At 43.3% G+C, this 20,959-nt stretch overlaps 1 protein-coding gene across 1 annotated transcript in view; it reads left to right on the plus strand.

The window, feature by feature from the left end:
* The window catches only part of LOC147673664 (cytochrome P450 2B1-like), a 151,717-nt gene extending 131,419 nt beyond the window's left edge, over positions 1 to 20,298 (plus strand). Inside the window, exons 8-10 of the mRNA XM_086947590.1 lie at positions 2,286 to 2,473; positions 16,057 to 16,198; positions 20,033 to 20,298. Coding sequence (XP_086803716.1) covers positions 2,286 to 2,473; positions 16,057 to 16,198; positions 20,033 to 20,244 — 542 coding nt within the window. The 3' untranslated portion in view covers positions 20,245 to 20,298. The remainder of the gene's footprint in view (positions 1 to 2,285; positions 2,474 to 16,056; positions 16,199 to 20,032) is intronic.
* Positions 20,299 to 20,959: the final 661 nt, after the last annotated feature.

The following is a 20,959-nucleotide window of genomic DNA, read 5'->3' on the forward strand; positions in this document are numbered from 1 at the left end:
TGCCTATTTGACATTGTAAGCATCAACAAAATATACACTACAAATAAAACCTGAAAACTGTGTGATTAAGAATAGATTCCAAATTGGACTGCATCAACAGTTCTGTAAGTATGAGCATTAATGCCACAACTACTGCTAATAACTCTAGCACTGGTAAAAGTTCTAGTGGTGGTTATAGTAACAGAGAACTAGCAATAGTACAAGCAATGGTGGGTCTTGCAATCCTACTAGTATCAAGAGCAATGATTAAAATGGTAGTGCAAATAGAGGAACTAACAGTAATTCTATCTGGAGATTTCTGATTAGAAACAGTCATTATAGCAGTAATCAAACTAGTAAAACTACTACTCACAGGAGTAGCAGTATTGCTGAGAGTCATATTGTGAACAGGCGTACTTGTTGAGTGCTGGGCGTGATGGTCTTTCTATGTATCTTAGGTTTCTGGTTTTGAAGACAATGTGGCTTCTCTTAGAGGCGACTTTGTCAGCGAGTAAGATAACATGAAGCTGGAGAGTGTTTTTTATAAGAAGCTGCCATTTGGAGGAAAAAGTCTGAGGCATACAAAACCTCCAACCATGGTGTGGGGATGACAACCGCACAGATGTAGTAGCAGGAAGGTAAATGACATAATGGCCAATTAACAACCAAAATAAAGAGATGGAAGGTTTTGAATCACGGGCCACTGAAAGAAATGGAAGGTATTGAAACAGGTAGAAGAATATTAATCCCAAGAACCAGGAGAAAACCAAAAGGCTATGACTAGAAGCGTTGGAGAGTCAAACATCATTGTGGGTAGACCTTTTATATAGCTACCAAAGAGAAAGTGCACTCCTTTACAACCTTAAAAAGGAAGAGCACCATATTGGATTGGAAAAGGTCTTAAAAGAAACAACCTTAATTAATTGGCAGGTAAAACTACCAACCCCTGCTCTCTGATTAGAGTCACACTTTATGGAAACTTCTATCAGGGAAGGGTCTTCCATGCTTTCCTCTCCCCCTTGCCCCCTTTGCAGTCAGAAAGGAATCCCTCAGAACCATTTCCGAAGGTGAATTGCCTTAGAATGGTTCTGCAAATCCACAGACTTTGAGGTTTGAGACCACCACGGAATCCAGGTCCCTGCAGATCAAGGGTTTCTAATATAAACTACTCCTACTACAGAGCCCTAGAAAGAGAGACAGTAACATAATGGCACAGTAAAAGGCAATGGGTTTTCCATTATTCAACATGTCAAAAAGTCACATACTCATTTTAAACATACCACTTCTTTTGGTCACTATTTTTCGAAGCACTATTTTGTGTGTGCTATAATTATTGTACGCAGATGAGAAGAGCTAGGTAGTGTCTACTGCTCCAAAATGTTTGGCAGTCATATAGTTCTGTAGACCTAGATCAGGACTGTGGCGCAGTCCTAGAATTTTGTATGTCAATACTGCAATAATTGGGTATTGTGTAGTGATGGGACTGTTTTTTTTCTTCTTTTTTTTCTTTTGTTTTTTTTAAAACTTGTTTATTGAACAAGGCAGTAGGAAATCATGAAATCAATGGTACAGAATTAAAAACATTACATTATTCACATCTAGTTTTTTAACAGTCAGACAAATCTCAGACAATTTACAAGAGATAAAACTGGAATAAAAACAGATGATTAGAAGGGAAAGAGACCTTTATAAAAACTAACAAAGTCCTTGTGCAAAAAAACGCAATTTTTAGTGAACAATATCACTGCATAAAAGTGCAAAAACTGCAATAAAGTGCAACTGCCAAAGGAGATATAATCCAATAAAGTGCAATTTTAAAGTGCTTAGTGCAATAAAGTGCAAAAACAGCTATTATAAAGCAGCAATATTACAAAAAAAAGTGCAAAAAAGTTCACATTCCCCTCTCCCTCCTTATCATCTTCCTTTCAACAATTCCAGGTTCTCAAAATATTTCCAATTCTTTCAAATCTTGCAATGGCTCCCACTCTACCTGCATAAGCTCTTTCGAAATGACATGTTCTTCTCATTTTATTGAACCATTGTAGCTGTGGGGTCTGCAGCTGAGGCTTGAGTTGGCCTTACAGATGTGTGTGTGCCTATTGTTTTATAATACATGGAGATTTTATCTGTATATTGAGTTGCATCTTTAAAGAATGTATAATGTTTAGATCTAGAAACCTTCAAGTCGCTGCTCTTTGCAACTTTCATATTGTTAATGGAGATGAATGTTGATTAGCAGTACTGGTTATCACTTCATTGATAATGAGATTCTTGTCTTCTCCCCTCCTATGCCTGTCTTGTACCAGTGCGCTGCCAGCAAGAGATTGAGCAGGTGGTGGGATGGAACCGCCTTCCTTGCTGGGATGACCGGCTCAAGATGCCCTATGTCGAAGCCACTATCAATGAAATCCTGCGCTTTGGTAACATCGCGCCCACTGGGATTTTCAGAGCGACTACCAAGGACACCACTCTCCGCGAATACTACCTGACCAAAGTGAGTACCCAGAAAATCCCTAAGGATAAACTATGGCTCAGGAAATGTAAAGCACTTTCTTAATCCTGGAATGCACAGTTATGTCTCAGATAAACTGGATTGTGCACTTTCATTCCCACCACTGGCCTACTGCATGGGCCTATGTCTCAGGGCCGTTGATCAATTCACAATAGTACTCACTATCATAGGATTTTGTACAATGACAGCATTGAGTCTGAACCGTTACATAAGTCCAGCTTCATAGGGTAAGCACCACCATCACTGCATGGTGTACACATGGCTGAGTCTGGATTGCAGGGGGAAATGCCACCTTCTTAGGACTGTGTAAAAGTATGCCTTATCTCCTTACATTTATTCAGTTGAAAAAATATATGGGATAAAGTAGCTCAACAGTACTTATCACAATTTTGTAATTCACCTAGAAGTTTTATAGAGGCACAAGGAAGCAGCACATGCTTTTACGAGGTCATGGACCTTTAATGACTTACTATATCCAAAAAATGCACATGTGGGGATACTTTGTTTATTATAATGCATGGCTCCTCAAATACCTTGAGCATTGGATAGATATAGAAAGAATGAAATATGTAATCCATATAATAATTCCACATTTGTAAAGATCAAACCTATCACTCCAAGCACCGTTGGGGAGATTAAGTGAGCTATTGCTAAGAGCAGCTGCGGTCCATGCAGGTAACAGCGGTGGGGCAGCATTGGGGGCAATTTTGAGGGACGATGCAGAGGGAAAATTTAATATTTAATACATTTTCCCTACTGCATCGTCCCTCAAAATTCCCCCCTCACGTGGCCCCACTGCCCCGCGGCTGTTATCTGCAAGGACCGCGACCTGCCCAGAGTCACGAGCCTGAACTGAACTTCTGCTGGGGTTGGAACCGTGAGCCTTGTGGTCCAGAGTCAACTGCTCTGACCGCTGCACCACATCTCTCCCAAAGTATATAACTATTAGATTCCATATAAAAGCTCATTGATAGGTGCACACCTCATTAAGCAGCTGAATAAAAAAAAAATTAGCGATATATAAAATAAACAACATTGTGGGAATGTAGACCATTAGGCTTGTGCTTCACCAAAAAGGTGTTTACAATGAGCATTCTATAGTGATTGTGTGCCAGAGGACTTTTCGTAAACATGGTAGTTGATTATGGTTTAAAAGTATTTTTTTCATTCCAGAGACTCTTTCACAGTCTTAAGGCTGTATTTATTGTATCGATTCACCTAGTAGGGCTCTGGCCTTTGATAGGTCCTCAGGCACGGGCCATTCACCTGGACATTTCAGAATGGAATACCATGATCTTCCCTGTGAATCTGGTGAGATAGCAAACATTGGGCCTGATTCCCAAACTGCAATTTGCAGTATGTAATGTAGAGCTACAGAAGTTCTGTTTTCTACTATAAAATGCAATTCACAAACCTAAAAGTGTAAATCTCCACCTCCCCTATCTATGGTGAGATCCTCACACTTGTAAGTTTTCTACTGAAGGGCCGATTATGATGTCGTTCGGAAAGGCTCAGAACCCTTGTTTCCGAACGAATCGTACACATTTCCCAACAACCAATCTGGATGCCTGGAAACCGTTAGAGCAGTATGAATCGGTTCTGAAAGGTATTCGGACAGCCTGAATCTTTCGGAACTGATTCGTACAGCTCTATGGACACAGTTTCCAGACAAGCGATTCGATGACCGATTCGAACAGCTGTTCCGATTCGGTCTGCCCAAAACGAACCAGCTGTCAGAATCTGTATTTGGAGCCTGTTGTGGGCCCTTCTTCACCCGGAGGCATCCGAATGGGGCCCGTGGGGGTACGCAAAAGGACCCTCTTCACAACCATGCACAATGTGGCAGGCACCATGGGATGAACCCCACAGGGTGCAAGGTTTTCCCCACTCACCCACCCCTTTTTTTCAATGGGAGCCTGTGTTGTCGTCCGGAACACAGGCTCCAATTGAAGTCAATAGTAATCCGACCGAACAATGTTGAGAAGCATCGTAATCGGTCGATTGGACTCGCAGAACCCGATTTGTCCGGAAATGATTCTGAAACCGATTCAGTCGGAAGAGTTTCCTGATGAGATCGTAATCGGCCCCTTAGTAGTAATTGTGGAAAGGACAAGAGGAGTGGTTCGAAAAAGGGGCATGATAACTACGAAATTGGAGGCATTTAGTAAGGAGTAAGGAGGGGGATCAGAGAGCGTTTTGAATGGATTTAATGTGGGACATGCACAAAAGAGTAAGCCCAATTCAGAAACTGCACTTCTTAAGTTACTATAGACAAAAAGGACCGAAAACAATAGTAAATGTACTCCAGCTCAGAGCTAGAGTAAGTGACTACCCATGGCGAGGCACTCGTCCTGCAACACCCTCCCATAGAAAATGATGGAAAATAATATAAGTCGGAACTTAAAATACAATGGAGGTAGGAACTTAAAATACAACTCGATAGCAAATAATATTACATTATGTAAACTAGTTACTTTTTTAAAATAATTACTAATACATAATATAAGATAGATTGTTTTGAAAAACAATTTTAAGTTAATTTAACGTATTCAAAAGAATTACACTTTAATTTAAAAGTAGTTTAATAGTGTTAAAAATATATAACATTAGTGTATATTAACATTTAACCAAAATATATTTTTACACATTTTATTCAAGTTAAATAAACGTTTTTTTCTTTTCCCAGTACTTTACCAAAGAGAGATGTCTGCCTCAGGGGGAAGATTTTGCTAATTTTATTCAACTTTAATAAATCTATGGCAAAGTCTAGCATAAAGTTAAAAAGTTTATTAAAGTTGAAAGAAATAGTAAAAATCTTTAAGTTAAATATAAATGTAAATTGGGGTGTGGCTTAGCCAGCTGCAAGATGGCCGGAACTTGAGTGATTTGCATATGGCCATGTCTGAACTGGGGTGGCAGAGTGGGCTAAAGAACGGTGATGGATTAAACCCAGATCTGTTGACTGGGTGTGAGTGTTTGATTGGTTCAGATGCTCCGTCCATCACCACCCCTTTTTGTACCACAGAACTTGAGTGGGCTCTGCCAGCCAGCCAAGTTTAATATCCATAAAGATCCCGCGGACTGGGGGTGTTATTCAACCCCCCTGACGGACGACTGCAGTGTCCACATCCCTGGGAGTAAAAAGCTGTGAACTTTCCGGACTTTGCTAGTTGCCTGGGAGTGTTTGATTTGTGTGAGTGAGTAAGAGTTGCCTGCGAGTAGAAACCCTTGTGAGGAATTGAAGCCTGCTCACAACATCACGATGAGGCCGCGCGGCCTGTTCCCATGGTCGTTGGTGCTGCTGGTGGGCTGGGCTGGGCCCAAGAAGAGACGGAGAGACCTGCACCTGGTGGGCCCAGAGAACTGAAGGTGCATGCAGAGCTGTGACGGCGTGGGGCGACCTGCGGCCACGACAGACGCCAAAGTGAGGGGCTGGGCCACTATCGGAGGCCCCGATAGACGTGCTGGGCCAGAGGACTGGGAGCGACTGCCCAAGTAAGCGAGGTGGTGACGCTGGGGGTCACTGGAGCGGAGTTGGCATGTACAGGACGGGGCCATTGACGCTAGTCTCTCCGACGCTGTTGTGGCTCTACCTTGTGTCCCGCTGGGCGCCGCTGCACCCCCTTGAAATCCCTGCCCCACCCACCCGCCAGGCGAGCTTCCCTTTGAACACTGACTGGAGGTTCAGAGCGGCTGATATGACTGAAGACTGTGTGGGTGTGCTGCCGCCTTGACTCTGGCTGGGCCCTGGACTGCGAGGACTGGGCTTGGTGCTGGTGGCACTGCGACGTGGCTGGGCTCACTGACTGTGATGGCTGTATGAAAGTAGGATCTGCTTCTTATGGTTACCCCCACTTCTTGCTTGAGGTTGCACTGATTTTGACTTGTCTGACTGGGATCCTGCTAATCAGGACCCCATTCTCTCTGCTTTCTCCCCTTAAATTGCCATGTATGTACTTTGGGACACTCCAGATTGGATACTGGGGTACCCTTATTTATTTATTTATTTAGAAGTTTTCTATAGCGCTAACAAGACCCGACGGTAGCAGAGCGCTTTACAGTAAAGGCATGAAAAGGTGGACAAAAAGACAAGTAACAAATAAAGGTGATCATCAAATGACAGTTAAGGGAGAGGAGAAGTTCGTACAGTAGGACTTCTTGGCAATAGGATACAGAGTTCTCACATAGTTCTGGGGATGGATGTTGATCCTAGTTACCCAGGACCTAGGGAACGGATGAGGAACAAGGATTTGAGTTGGCTCTTGAATTCCGCATAGGACGGTATGGTTCTGATATGCGGGGGGATAGAGTTCCATATTTTGGGGGCATTTCCTGAGAAGGAGCAGTCCGCAGTTTTCTTCTTTCTGGTTTTTGGTAGGATGAGCAGCAGGGAGTTAGAGCTTCTCAAGATTCTACTTTGGCCAGCTTTTGTGAGTTTGTTTGCCAGGTATTCTGGTTTTCCGGTGTGGAGGGCCTTGTGGGTTAGACAGGCCGTTCTGAAGGTGCTACGCATATCCACCGGGAGCCATTCAAGTTCTTTGAGTGCAGGGGAGATGTGGTAGGATTTTTTGCATCCTGTGATCATTCTTGCTGCCGCATGCAATGTTGTTTTTAATGTTTATAAGTCCCTAGTATATGGTACCCATGTACCCAGAGACCTCACATGGGTTGAAGCATGTATTATGCCACCCATGAGAGGCCATGCAAAATGGAACTACAGGTCTGCTACTGCAATTCGTGTAAGCTGGTGCTTGCACCACTTACTTTAGATATAGGTTCCCTATATCTAAATGTCACTACTCTTAAAGCGTATGTCACCCCTATAGCAGGCCTTATCAATCCTGAAGGCAGGGTACTAGGTTTTAGGTGAGAGGGTGCCCCTGCATGAGCAGAGCCTCTCTGCAGCCTTCGGAGACCATTCTTCAGGGTTGACTGTGACTCAGCCGGACATATAGGTAGAGGTGCATTATAATCTCGCGGTAAATGCTATCTTGAAAACGACTTCACAGAAACATTATTGTGTTTGGTATCAAACACCTTGGAATCATACCTCCACACTGGTAACCGGTGTGGGAGGTATGATTCCACCCTTCTGAAGTAAGCTTTGTGGGGTCACTGGTCTATCCGATGCCAGTCTTCTCAACCCAGACAGCACAAAATGGATTCTGCCAACCAGAGACACATTTCTGCCTTCCTGTTGCTGAGCCAAGCTCGAGCAGAGGAAGGCAACACAAACGGCATCCTGTCACAGGGAGGTGTGACCACCTCCCAGACAGGATTTAGTGTACTGGAGCTGGGTGGGTGCACTCTGAGAGTGCCTGAAAGTCTGCACCTGAGGCAAATTTGGTGTCCCTGTACATAGTTCATTTCAAACCAGTGCTTGGAGCCATTGCTCCTGCTCTGGCACGAAACTGGACAAAGGACATGGGGTTAACCTCCCCTCTGTCCTGCCCCCCCCCGGAGGATTCCTTGAATCTGTCCAACCCTCTCCCGTGGGTGCAAAAGGGCTTACCTGGCTGTAAGACTTTAGATTTTACGTGGACAAGATGAAACCACTGACCTTCGACCGTCTGTACATGCTGGACTTCGCTGGACTTTGACTGGACCCTAATTAGTCTCCCTCTCCGTCCAAAGCTCCATCTGTGCACTTGCTCCATACAGGCTCTGTGCAGGGCCTGTGGTGCACGAAGGACAACTGAAAAATATCCCTTGGGGGTGAAGGAGTAACTCCTCTGCATTCACAGGCACCTCAACACAACTGACCGGTCTGCTGCTCCTGAGCTCCTGCAGACTTCAAAGACTTCAGCCACACAGGAGGTGGGTTACGAAAGTCCCTGATGTTGATCTGCACTCTCAGCAAGTTTGAGGCCAGTATCCCTTGTGGCGACTGCATAACCTGAACCCCTGTGCACAAGGTTCATTTGCAGTTGCATATGCTTGTTGGCAATTCCCGATCTTGTGCATTGGACTCCGTGTAGTCCTGACCCTGAGCAGTATTTGCACCAAATAATTCCGGCCTCTTCACACAGAGTGCTCCGTGGGCTAGTACGTTGCAATCTTGCTCAAGGTCAAGTCTTAACTCCTGGTCATTCGGCCTGTGGGTTCTCCTGAGGGTCATCTAGATTTCTGTTGGGCTTTCCTGGTTGCTCCAGATGCCTCCTTATGTATGATTTGAACAGGAAGTGAAATCAGATGAATAGACTAGTTCATCTTGGACTGTGAACCTCAGATAGATTCTCTGGACAATCCACAATTTTGTGATGGGCAGTTTATAAGGCTTGTACAAGCCCCTTTCTTGAAACAAATATTGTTGGTTTTGCAAACAAAGAGGAAGCCCACGTTTGATGTGGTTTGCACAGCACTGAACTCTGCTACCTTCCTTCTTGCCAATACTCTGCTCCCCTATTGTGCCTCCCCTCATGAGCTCAGAAACACCAGAGCAGTCTAGGGACAGAGGACATTTAACTAGGCCTGGGCGGTAAATTCCGTTCCGCTCGCAAATTTGGGTAATTTCGCATTCTGCAGAGAACACGAAATTGCCAAAAATTCCACAATCCGCCAGCTTCGCAGAATTTTTTGTTTTTTCACACGTTCAAAATGCGTGTTCGTGAGATATTTCTCCCCGAGCATGCAAACAACGTTCGCGAACAGGCAAAAAGCATTGCGAACACGCAGAACAAGCAATTCCGCATGTTCACAGAACTTTTGTGTGTTTGCGGAGATTTTTTACCGTTTCGCAGAGCTTTGCATAGCGCGACTACGCAAATTCCGCCCACCCTTACATTTAAACATGCTGCCTGACTGAGCGAGGAGAAATCTGACTTCACTTTAATGCTTGTAAACTTGTGGCACAGACATAAGCATGAGACAGAATCAAAGATGTTAACATCAGATAGGTTCTCCCTCCATATGACTGTACAATAACATGTCTTTTAATCTTACACAGGAAGTCCAATCTCCTTAGGACAGTTAAGCGGTAAAGTAAATTCTACACTTCAATACATTCAAGCAAAGGTCTCACCTCCATAGTTATTAATAGGTAACTCCCAGGTAAGTCACATGTCCATGTATTTGTGCCATGGAAATCCTGTAAGATATTTCCTCTCCATCTAAGATCCAAAGTCTGAAAGGGACTCTGAGTATCCTTCTGTCAGGTCCCAGCCTGACTCAGATGGATCTCAGTGTTTTGGGTAGGTGGACTGAGAAAAGTTTTAAAGGAATTCCAATCAACACATTCCATTAAATATAGGTCTCCCCACACAAGATTGTCAAATGGACAACATCAGATCACATGTACAGAGGATTTGAACACTATTAGATCAGGAAAGATTTCACTGGGCAGATGTAATGTGACAATTTGCAGTTTCCAATATCCTCTCTAGTCCTTCTAGGTACTTTGAACTCTTTGGATGCTACCACAATTAAACAATGAAGGTAGCTGCTAAGGGCCTGTGGGCATGCCCCATTAATGTCTACTTGATTTAAGCTCAGGGATTGAAGGAAAGTCCAGAAATGGTAGGCATATGTCCTTCAGACACCACAATATGGACAAAAGGCGTGTTTGGAACAAAGAAGTCTAGCAGGTCCTCTCTTTCAAGATGCTTCAGTGTCCCTAGGTAACCCCAGAAGGCTGGTATGGAAGACATTGCTAACTTTCTGTGCAGGACTCTCCCAGGCAGACCTATGTTAGAGTTTGGGGAGCCTTACAAAATTCTATAACAATAATGAGGGCAACATAATTTTATCTGATAAGATACAGGTTTGATTGCCATAGAATGCCACAGGGTGGGTCTCAGAGTCAGGAGAGGGATCCTCAAGATGTAGAAGGAGGGTCTATATAAGCCAGTTTTAGAAATTATGCAGTTATGAGGAGTAAGGTGGTGTCTTGGGGCACTGGTCACCATAGATTATGCATGAAAATGTCAGGAAGGTTATGGAGGACATGTCTCAGGCGGCTGGATCATCATTGGTAGAGTTTAAGGGGAGGGACCTCCAGGTCATGAGCGGCAGCAGAGCTTTATATGCAGTCCACTTCTTTTAGGAAGGTGCTTGGTAACTTTCGGTGTAGTATTAGCCCAGTCACTATTACTTCGGTTCCTTCAACATTACTGCACCTTTGCAGTAATGTTGAAGGACCCAAAGTAATAGAGCATCTGCACTTTGTTGTTTTTTCCCATTCTCCATAGAACAAGGGTGCCTGCGTTGAGGGAAAGAGGGAATGGTTGTTTATGTGCAGTAAGGTGTCCAGTCCTGCATATAAGCAATCTAGATCAGCAATTTGTAATTCCTGTTTGTGCAGCATTGTTCAGCACACATAGTTATTGCAAATCGTCATATTTTTAATGATTGTTCATGTGCTGGAAGGCACACCTTCCTGCACATAAACAATCATTTATGGAAATGTACTGTTTCTATGTGTGCTGCAGAATGCAGCACACCTAGAAACAGCAAGGCGGAATACACCATTTCTCCTTGTTTCGCCATGTTATGACCAGGTTTCTCCAGATCTTGATCTTAGTGCTGCCTCCTATTTACGCCACCCTTGTAAATAGGAGGCATCTTCAACATTAGTGGGTGGTGTGGCGGAACACCCACCGCAACACCCATTGCCCACCCCTTTCACACTAAATATAGTGTGAAAGGGTGCTTCATTTAGAAGGCGGTGTTCAACCACGTTAAGTGGCTTAACACCGCCTTATAAATAAGGCGAAGCCCCAATCGCCACAAGATCGTCTCAAAAAGGGACATTCCTGGTGCGTTAGGGGCTTGTAAATATGCCCCCTTGTGTCTTACCAATATAGTTGTGGACATCTTGATCTAAAGCTGTAGTGCACTGCACAGGAGGATTAACTGGTGACGGTACCTTCTCCTATTTTGTGACTCTAGGATGAAAGTGAGGTTCTTTAGAAGAGGTTTGCCAGGTAGACCTTGTAAGGCAACTGGCCAGTGGATAACGTTTGCCTTGCAGCACTCCATTGGTAAGAAGGAAAGTAATTTATACTTAGAAAGCTGATTTAATTGTTTTAGTTTGAGCAGCCATGATGAGTCTAGGGCTCTTCATGTCTCTGCAATGCAATCTCTTAATTAATGGCGCCTAAACGCCCTTTGGCATTTGAGCGCGATATAAATTATAAATTCATTCATTCATTCATTCATTCATTCATTCATTCAATGGCCACAAATAGAGCACAAGTGTGATTTGCGGACGTCTATCCTAGCCAACAGTTTTGACCAGAAACCGGCATACAGCCAATTACAGTGGTAGAGCTTGCCAATTAATTACAGGCTGTTGTAATTCGAGGACGTCCCATAGTCCAGGGTAGATTAAGATTGATGTTTACTTAAGTAGATGACATGAAGAGCCCCACCTGGAGCAGCCTTCCTGCTGCTCGGCCTATTCTCCAACTGACTCTCTAAGACCTCCACATTCCACAGCATCACCACACCAACATTCCACAGCCCCAGTCACACTGGCTGAGCAGCAGGTATAACATATCTCCTTTCTTTACAAACACTGGAATAACTTTGGCAACTACTGCAAAACTAAGTAAGCAACAAATCACCAACTTTAGTGCAGAGATGGTACACGTCGCAATATAAACTGTAATAAAGCATGCAAGTTACATATTAATCGTTAAGGACCATGCATACTAATTACAGAAATTAAAAGAAAAGATATAAAATTACACCAAAATACATGCAAATAACTTGTTGAGAGTGTGATAGCAAATTTCCATTATATATGTGGAGAAGTGTGGCTCACTGGTTAGAGCAGGCAGACCCTGAAGCAGAGGTCAGACCCGGGACCAGGGTTCAATTCCCGACGCGGCAGGGTCTTGAGCTCAAATGTTCATGGACTCGATAATTCTCGCTTCGGTGCCTGACCTAATCATGGGTTCACACTCTGCAACTCTGGGCATTAAGCTTGCTTAATCTCCACAACGCCCCCGCGGCGGGATGCCTGGCTTTCACCTTGGGGATGCCCCCTAGGGGCTATCTCACAGGGAAAAACCAGGACGGGTTCCCAAGGCAAGCGCGGAGATACCCCTTCGGAGGTCGATTCTGGCGCTATATAAGAAATACAATAATAATAATAAACATAGAGAGAAGGTACACATCAACCTCCCCCTATGATCATACACTCAATACATAGCACAAACATGCCTCGCACATCTTTCCCTATTCCATTACAAAGACACAATACACTCCTCCATACCGCAGGTCCTCTAACTAACCGTTAATGCCACAAACATGTCAGCTGGCCAGGCCGACATGAAAGACAACACGCAGAGAATAAAACAGCAACGGAGCATTGGGGACCACCCCATATCAACACCAATGGAGAAACCCTCTCAATCCCAGCACACCAAGCAACACCATTCCACTTGCTAGACCTGAATGACTTCTACTCATAAAGTAATCACAAACAGACACCAATGGTGGGTGATATTTCTGCACCATCCCACTACCACATAAGAGTGGCAGACCTGAATGACTTCTCCTCTTAGAGTCCTCAGACTACAACAAACACCAAAACAAAATGAGAGACTTACGACCTCAAAGTGATCCCAAGCACACATCACTAGTAATCTTAATGAGCTTATTTTATGAGGAGAACAAAAACAAATAAAATGACAACCCAGAGCAGCACATATAATCGGTATCTCCCATGCCCCTGTCATGCTCAATTCATCCATACATCATTACATCATACATAACACAGCACATATGACGTATCTCACATCAATCATAAAAGCGCACTAAGCGCTAACATAGAAAACCCTGTCAGAAGACTATGGCAAACACATCACACCATGAAGTCATAAATGCACGTAAAAATGTTCAATATGGGAAAACATTAGAAAGCACACCATAATGACTATATGCGGCACAAATACAAAAACACCAAACACTGGTTAGCGACCTCTCTCCCGAAGCACAGCATAGTCCCCATACTGAAACGCCATAAAGAAGTAGTAATGTTACAAAGCTTAAAATAAATATCCGAGCGTCACAGAATAGTTTGTGGAATGTGGACGTTGTACAAAGTGTCCCGACTTCACTAAGGAACATGTCAGACTAAGAGCTGTGTTGTCCAAGCCCACGGACGTCACTGCTGGAGCCTACAGTAAGAACTTTCACCTGCTACCTCCACGTTGCAGTGACCAAACACTGAGCCCCATCCGTAAATGTTCGCATGCCACTTCACAATCTTGGAGCAGAGAGAAATGTTGAAATTCCCTAGTGACCAGCAAACAGCAAGGAAGAGAAACGCCAAACAAAACAAAGATGGCGGCTTGTGTCGAAGATCCCTGCCAGATGGCTCTGGGCGCGTGCATGCACCGCAAACGTCCGAGACCAGCCCAGATCCTTGGACGGCATCGAAGGAGCACTGCATGTCATTCCGCACGACCTCCGCGTGACCCAAGCTCAGGTAAACATATGAGCGATGTGCCTCGCGGCGGGTTCAAATATTGCATGCCAGAAACTGCACTTTTCTTGGCCCACTCAAATGTCGTACAACCGTGCCGGCAAGGGCCTAATTGCGCAAACTGCGATACCGACCTAAGACGTAGCTCACCAGCAGTGCAAGATCTCTGTGTAGCGATGCAACATGGCAAGGCACACGCAACACATAACACACCAGCAGTGCTGATTATCTTCATTTTGTTTTGGTGTAACACAGAGTCCCTTAATGTTATATAAAATCTCCCTAATGACATTTGGTGGCTGTAAACAGCATACACACATAATACTCCCTTAAACACTGCAGATACCAACAACTGGAACCTTAAACACAGCCGGTTGTCATCAAGCACCTGGAAGCAATCTAAGACCGTTAATTGACAGAAGCACATCCTGCTGGGCTGACCAGTCTTTGGGTCACTGGTGGGGTTGCAGGGCTTTATTTGTTTCTCAGTTTGAATCGTGACTTCTGGTCTCCTCAAGTTCCAATTGAATGTTCCCTTTTTTTCTTCTGTGAGCTTCAGCCTTTCATTTCTTATTTACTGCAGTCTTGTTTTTTTTGTTTTTTTCCCTCTAGTTCGCACGTGTAGTTTTCTCTTGAACCGTCGCCAAAATATGTTGTAATTCACGGACGTTCCGTAGTCCAAGGTAGATTAAGATAGATGTTTACTTAAATTGATGACATGAAGAGCCCCACCAGGAGCAGCCTTCTCGCTGCTCAGCCTATTCTCCAACTGACTCTCTAAGACCTCCACGTTCCACAGCATCACCACACCAACATTCCACAACTCCAGCCGAGTAGACAGAAGTCCTCATCCTCGGTACCACCCATTCTGCATGGGACAGCACCTGGTGACCAACCGCCCTCGGAAGCCCACATACCCCCTCAGACCATGCCAAGAACCTCGGCATCGTACTCGACTCATCACTCACTATGAAGCAACAGGTCAAGGCAGTCATCTCCAGCTGCTTCAACACCCTCCGCAAGACCTTCAAGGACCTTCATCCTTGAGTCAGGGAAGACAGTCACCCACGCACTTATCACCAGCAGACTGGACTATGAAAACGCACTCTATGCCGGCATCAACAAGTCCCCACTCCGCAAACTCCAGACAATACAGAACACCGCTGCCAGACTCGTCCTCTGCATCCCCCGACACGAACACGTCAGTCAACACCTACAAAATCTCCACTGACTCCCCATGGAAAAAAGAGTCACTTTCAAAATCCTCACTCACGCCTGCAAATGCCTACACAACAACGGACCCAAATGCCTCAACGACAGAATCAACTTCCACGTACCCAAAAGAAATCTCCGATCTTCCAACCTCGCACTGGCCAAAACCCCACACATCCACAGAGCCAGATCAGGCGGAGGGTCCTTCTCTCACATTGCAGCCAAGACTTGGAACGAGCTACCGGCAGACATCAGACGTGTCCCCTCCCTGAACATCTCCAGGAAGACCCTCAAGACCTGGCTCTTCGGCTAAACAGATCTTGGAACCCCCCTCAGCGCATTGAGAATCTCACGGGTGAGTAGCGAGCTTAAAATTCCCTGATTGATTGATTAATTGACCAACTCGCTGAGCAGCATGTATAACATAGCACCACACCACAACTGCTTCATTCAGTATAATTTTTAACTTGAAACATTGCAGGAGGCCGTTTTCAGAAACAGCAGCCATGTGCTAATCGACGCTAGTGTTGAAGATAAACAGAGTAAAATCAGACCACTCCTGTACTTAATGGCAGAGTGCTCTTCTTGTGACAGAACAAATACGTTTTGATTCTCTACCTCAGAACACAGGCCCCAGATCTTAGAAGTGATGCACTTACAGGAATTACACAATTAAAACCATAACTATTATTAATGCTATATGATGAGTTATTTCCAAGAATCTTGCAGAGGTAATGCTTTTATCTGAATTGTTGAGTTAAGTTTACCCACAATGCACCTTGTCTCTTGAATATTCTTGATCACTCCTAACTCTCTCAATTCTTCTACCAAACATCCTAAATTCTTCCTAAACTTTTTGCGAACATCACCCATGTCAACTGAGTTTCTTTTAATAGTTTTCGCTCTGTCTTTTTATTCCTAGGGCACAGCAGTGACCGTTAACTTGACCTCCATTCTTTTTGACCCTTCGGTGTGGAAAGACCCCCATCACTTCAACCCCCACAACTTTCTGGATGAGAAAGCGCAGTTTGTGAAGCCTGAATCTATGATTCCCTTCTCCACAGGTGAGCAACTCCAGGAGTAATTGGTTTATAGTTTTGGTGCTAGTCTGTGTTTGTCTAGACACTGCATTACTTTTTCTTCAAACTTCTAGTTGGCAGAAAAACATCATTAATGAATTTTCTAAATGTATTGTAGTTGAGCTGCACACATTTCGAGAATGACCCTCTTCCTCCATTGGCTTCACGCATAGATTCCTCAAAACGAGACAGACGAATGACACTTTTATTACTACCTGTTTCAGTTTTTACATATATCCTAGGTAACGTATAACCTATACAGCCCACAATATACTTAACATATTTCTTACGAAAATCTTTCTCCCTTTTATGTGACGTGCGTATTTTCCTCAGGACCAGCCGCAACACAGAAAAGAATGATTCATTTAACAAGACATTTGGAAGAGGAAAATGCTCTACTTCAAACTAGAAATTGGTTTGTGCATATCACAGATTAAAAAGATGAATTAAATATTTAAAAAACACTTTGGGCCAGATGTTAGTGGCCAAATACCGGTCGGTAACGCCCGATTTCAGCCGTTACCGACCAGCATTTTGAGTTTGAGATGTCGGGGGCCGAAATATTACTGATTCGGTAAATTTATCGAATCGGTAAATTTACAGATTCTGTATATTTACCGAATCAGTAAATCTAGATGTAGGTGGCACTGAAAACAGTGCCACAGGCCCTTAAGAATTTTTTATTTACCACGAAATAATATTTTGTGGTAAATAACGAATTCCAGTGTACATGCACTTCTGTGCATGTACACCTGTGCCATGTGGCACACATACGTGCCCTAAGGGCATGTATGTGTGTCACATGGCACACAAGCCAGAATCAGGGGTGCAACAGGGTGTGAAAGTGACACCCTGTCCCCCTTGACAATTCGGTAATTTTACCGAATCAGTATTTACCGATTCGGTAATTGCCATTGATTCCTATGGGCCTCAAGGCCCATAGGAATCAATGGCGGCAATTACCGAATCGGTAAATACCGATTTGGTAATTACCGAATCTTAACGATTCGGTAAATGTTACCGAATATTTACCTACATGGCGTTTACCGATTTGTAAATACCGAATCGGTAAAATTTGGTATTTACGAATCGGTATATGCCATTTACCTACATCTGGCCTTTTGCCTCTATACTTTTGAGAGTCGTGTCCCCAAACAATTTCTTCCAACTGTATATTTTGTGGGACTAAATATTCTACCTTTGGGATGCACCTCGTCTGATTTAGAGGTCAAAATGTTCTTAAGAAATATGTTAAGAATATTGTTAGCTGGATGGATACTCGGGAAATTCTTGTCCAACTCTGCTTTCTGTTTGCACTGGCCGTACATGCATCTTAGTTATACTGGCAGTCTCTTTGCCAGAGCAGCTGAGGTGTAGTGCAGGATGCTGTCTGGTTTTGCCAACAGTGTCCATGTAAGCCTCATCCACAGTCTTTGAATTTCTGGGAGTTTGGTCCACCTTATTCACTTTATAGATTCCTGAGCATTTTTGCATTTTTGTCCCCTCTCTCTCTCTGTAAAGACTCTAGTTTGCTGAGTCTCCGAATCCTGTCATTCACAGCTTCCTATTTCCGAATATTTCTGCTCTAACAATAAATGAGTTTCTTTCCTGGCTATAACTATTTTTGAGTAGTAAAAATATTTTTCTGAATACTTGCAACCACCTCATGCACTGCTTTTTACCTACGCACTGAGGGTCTCTCTGCAACTGTATCTATGGTTTGTTTATTAATATACCCTCATGATTTGCCTCTCATGTTCCTGCTTCTTTGCCTTGATCATACCGTGCCCCTAGGCGTCTGGTTAATTGGTACACTAAATCAGTTGCTCTGATTTCCTGGGTTTTGCAGACACACTGACTCTTTTGGAACTTTAAGCTCCATCATTGTGGATCTCTGTCCGTTTTAAATTATGGGTCACAACAGAGCTCTTCTACAATTCAGAAAATTCCTCGATATCTCTCACTTCTCTCTTTTATCATTTTGTGGTGATTTCAATGTCACTTCCTCCTAACATCATAAAACCATCTCCAGTGCAAGCCCTTAGCAAAAATAAATAACATAATAATATATAACAACTCCTATGAGAAATAAGAAATCAGCTCATAAAAATTAAAAATTTGACCACATCATCCTCTTTATTTTAGTATTGCGAGGTCACTTGCTGTATGATTTAACTTGAAAAGTACAAACAAAGCTTTCAATTGGCCATACCCACTGAGCAGGGTGACCTCCCTCAACCTCGAACATAATGTTGTAGGAGGGACATCAGAAATGTTGGGGCTGAGCTGAAGACAAACAAATCAGAGCGCTATAACCTGTTTGATGTTACCTGGGCTCACACTTTAATCTCAATGGTGTTGCCTAGGAGTGCCAGTTAAATGTTTTCATCCCTGAGGCTCAGGTAATGTAAGAGAAGATGATCACAGGAATCAGAGACATAATGCTATATCTTCAATTGGCCATATACATAGTCTTAGTGAAAGTTAAGGACCACAAATATGCAAATTCAGTACCATTTTTATGCTAGCGTGCTGAGTTTATTACATCACAATAGGCATACAAAACAGCGATCGATGGAATGCCTTCATTAATCTCACCCACTGGTAAACACTCGGGCAACATCCCAATCCAGCGTTACTTTGCACACCAACCTACCTCAGTTTGGACCTAGCTATAAATCAGTCTTGAACCTGCTCCAATAGGAACTGGTCCTGAGTTGCTTGTGGTCCAGTTGAGGGAGGACCTGGCTTGACTGATCGGGTTGGACTGCTCCGATTGGAGCATGGTTAAGACTGATTTGCATATAGCTGGGTCCAAACTGAGGTGGCAAGGTGTGCAAAATAATGATGTACTGGGACGTGGCCAGAGTAATTACCAGTGGATGAGTTTAATTCAAGCAATCCATTCATCTCTTTTTATGTACTTTGTGTCAGCCTAAGTGGGGCAGGAATGCCCAGACGTGGGTCCCGTGCACACTGTGTCACTGGAACCAAGCTGTGCCCAGCTGATGAGCCCATAACTAGGGCAAACCGGTCCTGGTTTGCTTGTGTTCTGCTTCAGGGAGGAACTGGCTTGGCAGTTTGGGCTGGACTGTTCTGAATGGAGCAGGGTCAAGACTGATCTACATATATCCGAGTCCAAACTGAGGTAACATGGTCTGCAAAATAACAATGGATCAAGTCATTTTTAGTAGTTGAGATTAATTCAAGCATTCCATCCATCACTTTTTTGTGTACTTTAAGGGTTTATTACTGCAGCGAGTATTTAAAAAATATTGGTTCTTTTATTTTCCGTGAGTCTCCATATATGGTCCAATGAAGATATTTTATTTCGGTCATGAGGAAGCGATGTAATGTATTTGTGTAACCGGTATTGTCGGTCAAAAATCTTAATAAAGTCTTTACAAACCTCTCAAATGTAACTTAATGCTATTGAATTCATTTACTATTGAATTCATTTTTGATGACATACGTTGGGAGAACAGTTTTGTTGCCCTCAACTAATGTCATGATATAACACCTAACAAAGTTTTCCCATCCTTGAAATCTGTCACTATATTGCATTCCCTTGTCACCCCTCGGATTTCCATTTCCAAACCCGATTGCACAATCCGAAGATTTCTTCCGAGTTATTGTGTAATTGTGCACGATGATTCAAAATGTTGTGCTGCTTCTTGAGTTCTGATTGGGTGTGGGTATCTTCTCATGTGCACATTGTTTTGGCTTTTCTCTCAAGTCCCACTCATTTTATGTTAGGGTTTTGGACTACTTAACTATCCTTTTTTAAGGGTCCTTTTCATGCCTTGTTTCTTGTTGTAGGTCCGCGGGTGTGCCTGGGAGAACAACTCGCCAAGATGGAACTCTTCATATTCCTCAGCTGCTTTCTTCAGAATGTGGACTTCCTTGCGGACAAGGAGCATTGTCCTGATTTTTCTTACAAAAATGGGTTTTTGCGTACCCCACTTCCATTCAAGCTGATCTGTCAGACAAGGCGTGAATCATTTTTGCAAAACGCAGAATGCTATTCCTGAATCTGCACGCCTTTATGACATAATATTGACATAAAAAATATTGTGCTATAAAAATATTGTATCAAAAATATTGGGGTCTAAAATACATAGTTACAATGTAAACTATACAATGTAAACTATATAATGTAAACTATATGATGTACACTCTATATGTATATATAGATATATCCACAAGGCAAACTACTCCTTCCGGACCTCCGGTGACCCAAGAAGGGTGGCGCACACGCCGGCGGAGTCAACCGGCAATACAATGACTTCGTACCAATTTTCGCAATGTTGCACGCTCTCAGGACATAAAGATATAGATATATAATATATATTAATAGTTATAGTTAGGACCACAGTTTCCATAGGAAAAGCTTTTTTATTTTGCCAATAACATTGGAGTTGCTTGACGAATCTTCATGACATTTTCACACAACTTCCCTTATTTGGTTGAGCTGCTGTGTTGAAAGTTTCGGAGTGGTTTGTCAAGTGGAGGGCAGAGCAAAAAAGGGGGATCCCAAAACGTGTTTTCCTCATGTTATGGCTATAGGGATTTTTCATTTTTTGAACGTGACTACAGCCCAAACCGGTGAACAGAATTACACCAAATTTGGCCAAATGCTAGATGTTGGTTCAAAAAGCGTGCTTTTTGTGATTTTGTGTAAATCCGTTCAGTAGTTTCAGAGACATTTATGTTTAACAAATATAGTGTGCTCCTATTGCCTCCAAG

The sequence above is a fragment of the Lissotriton vulgaris genome, chromosome 12 (assembly GCF_964263255.1).
Source record: "Lissotriton vulgaris chromosome 12, aLisVul1.2, whole genome shotgun sequence".
Classification (NCBI taxonomy): domain Eukaryota; kingdom Metazoa; phylum Chordata; class Amphibia; order Caudata; family Salamandridae; genus Lissotriton; species Lissotriton vulgaris.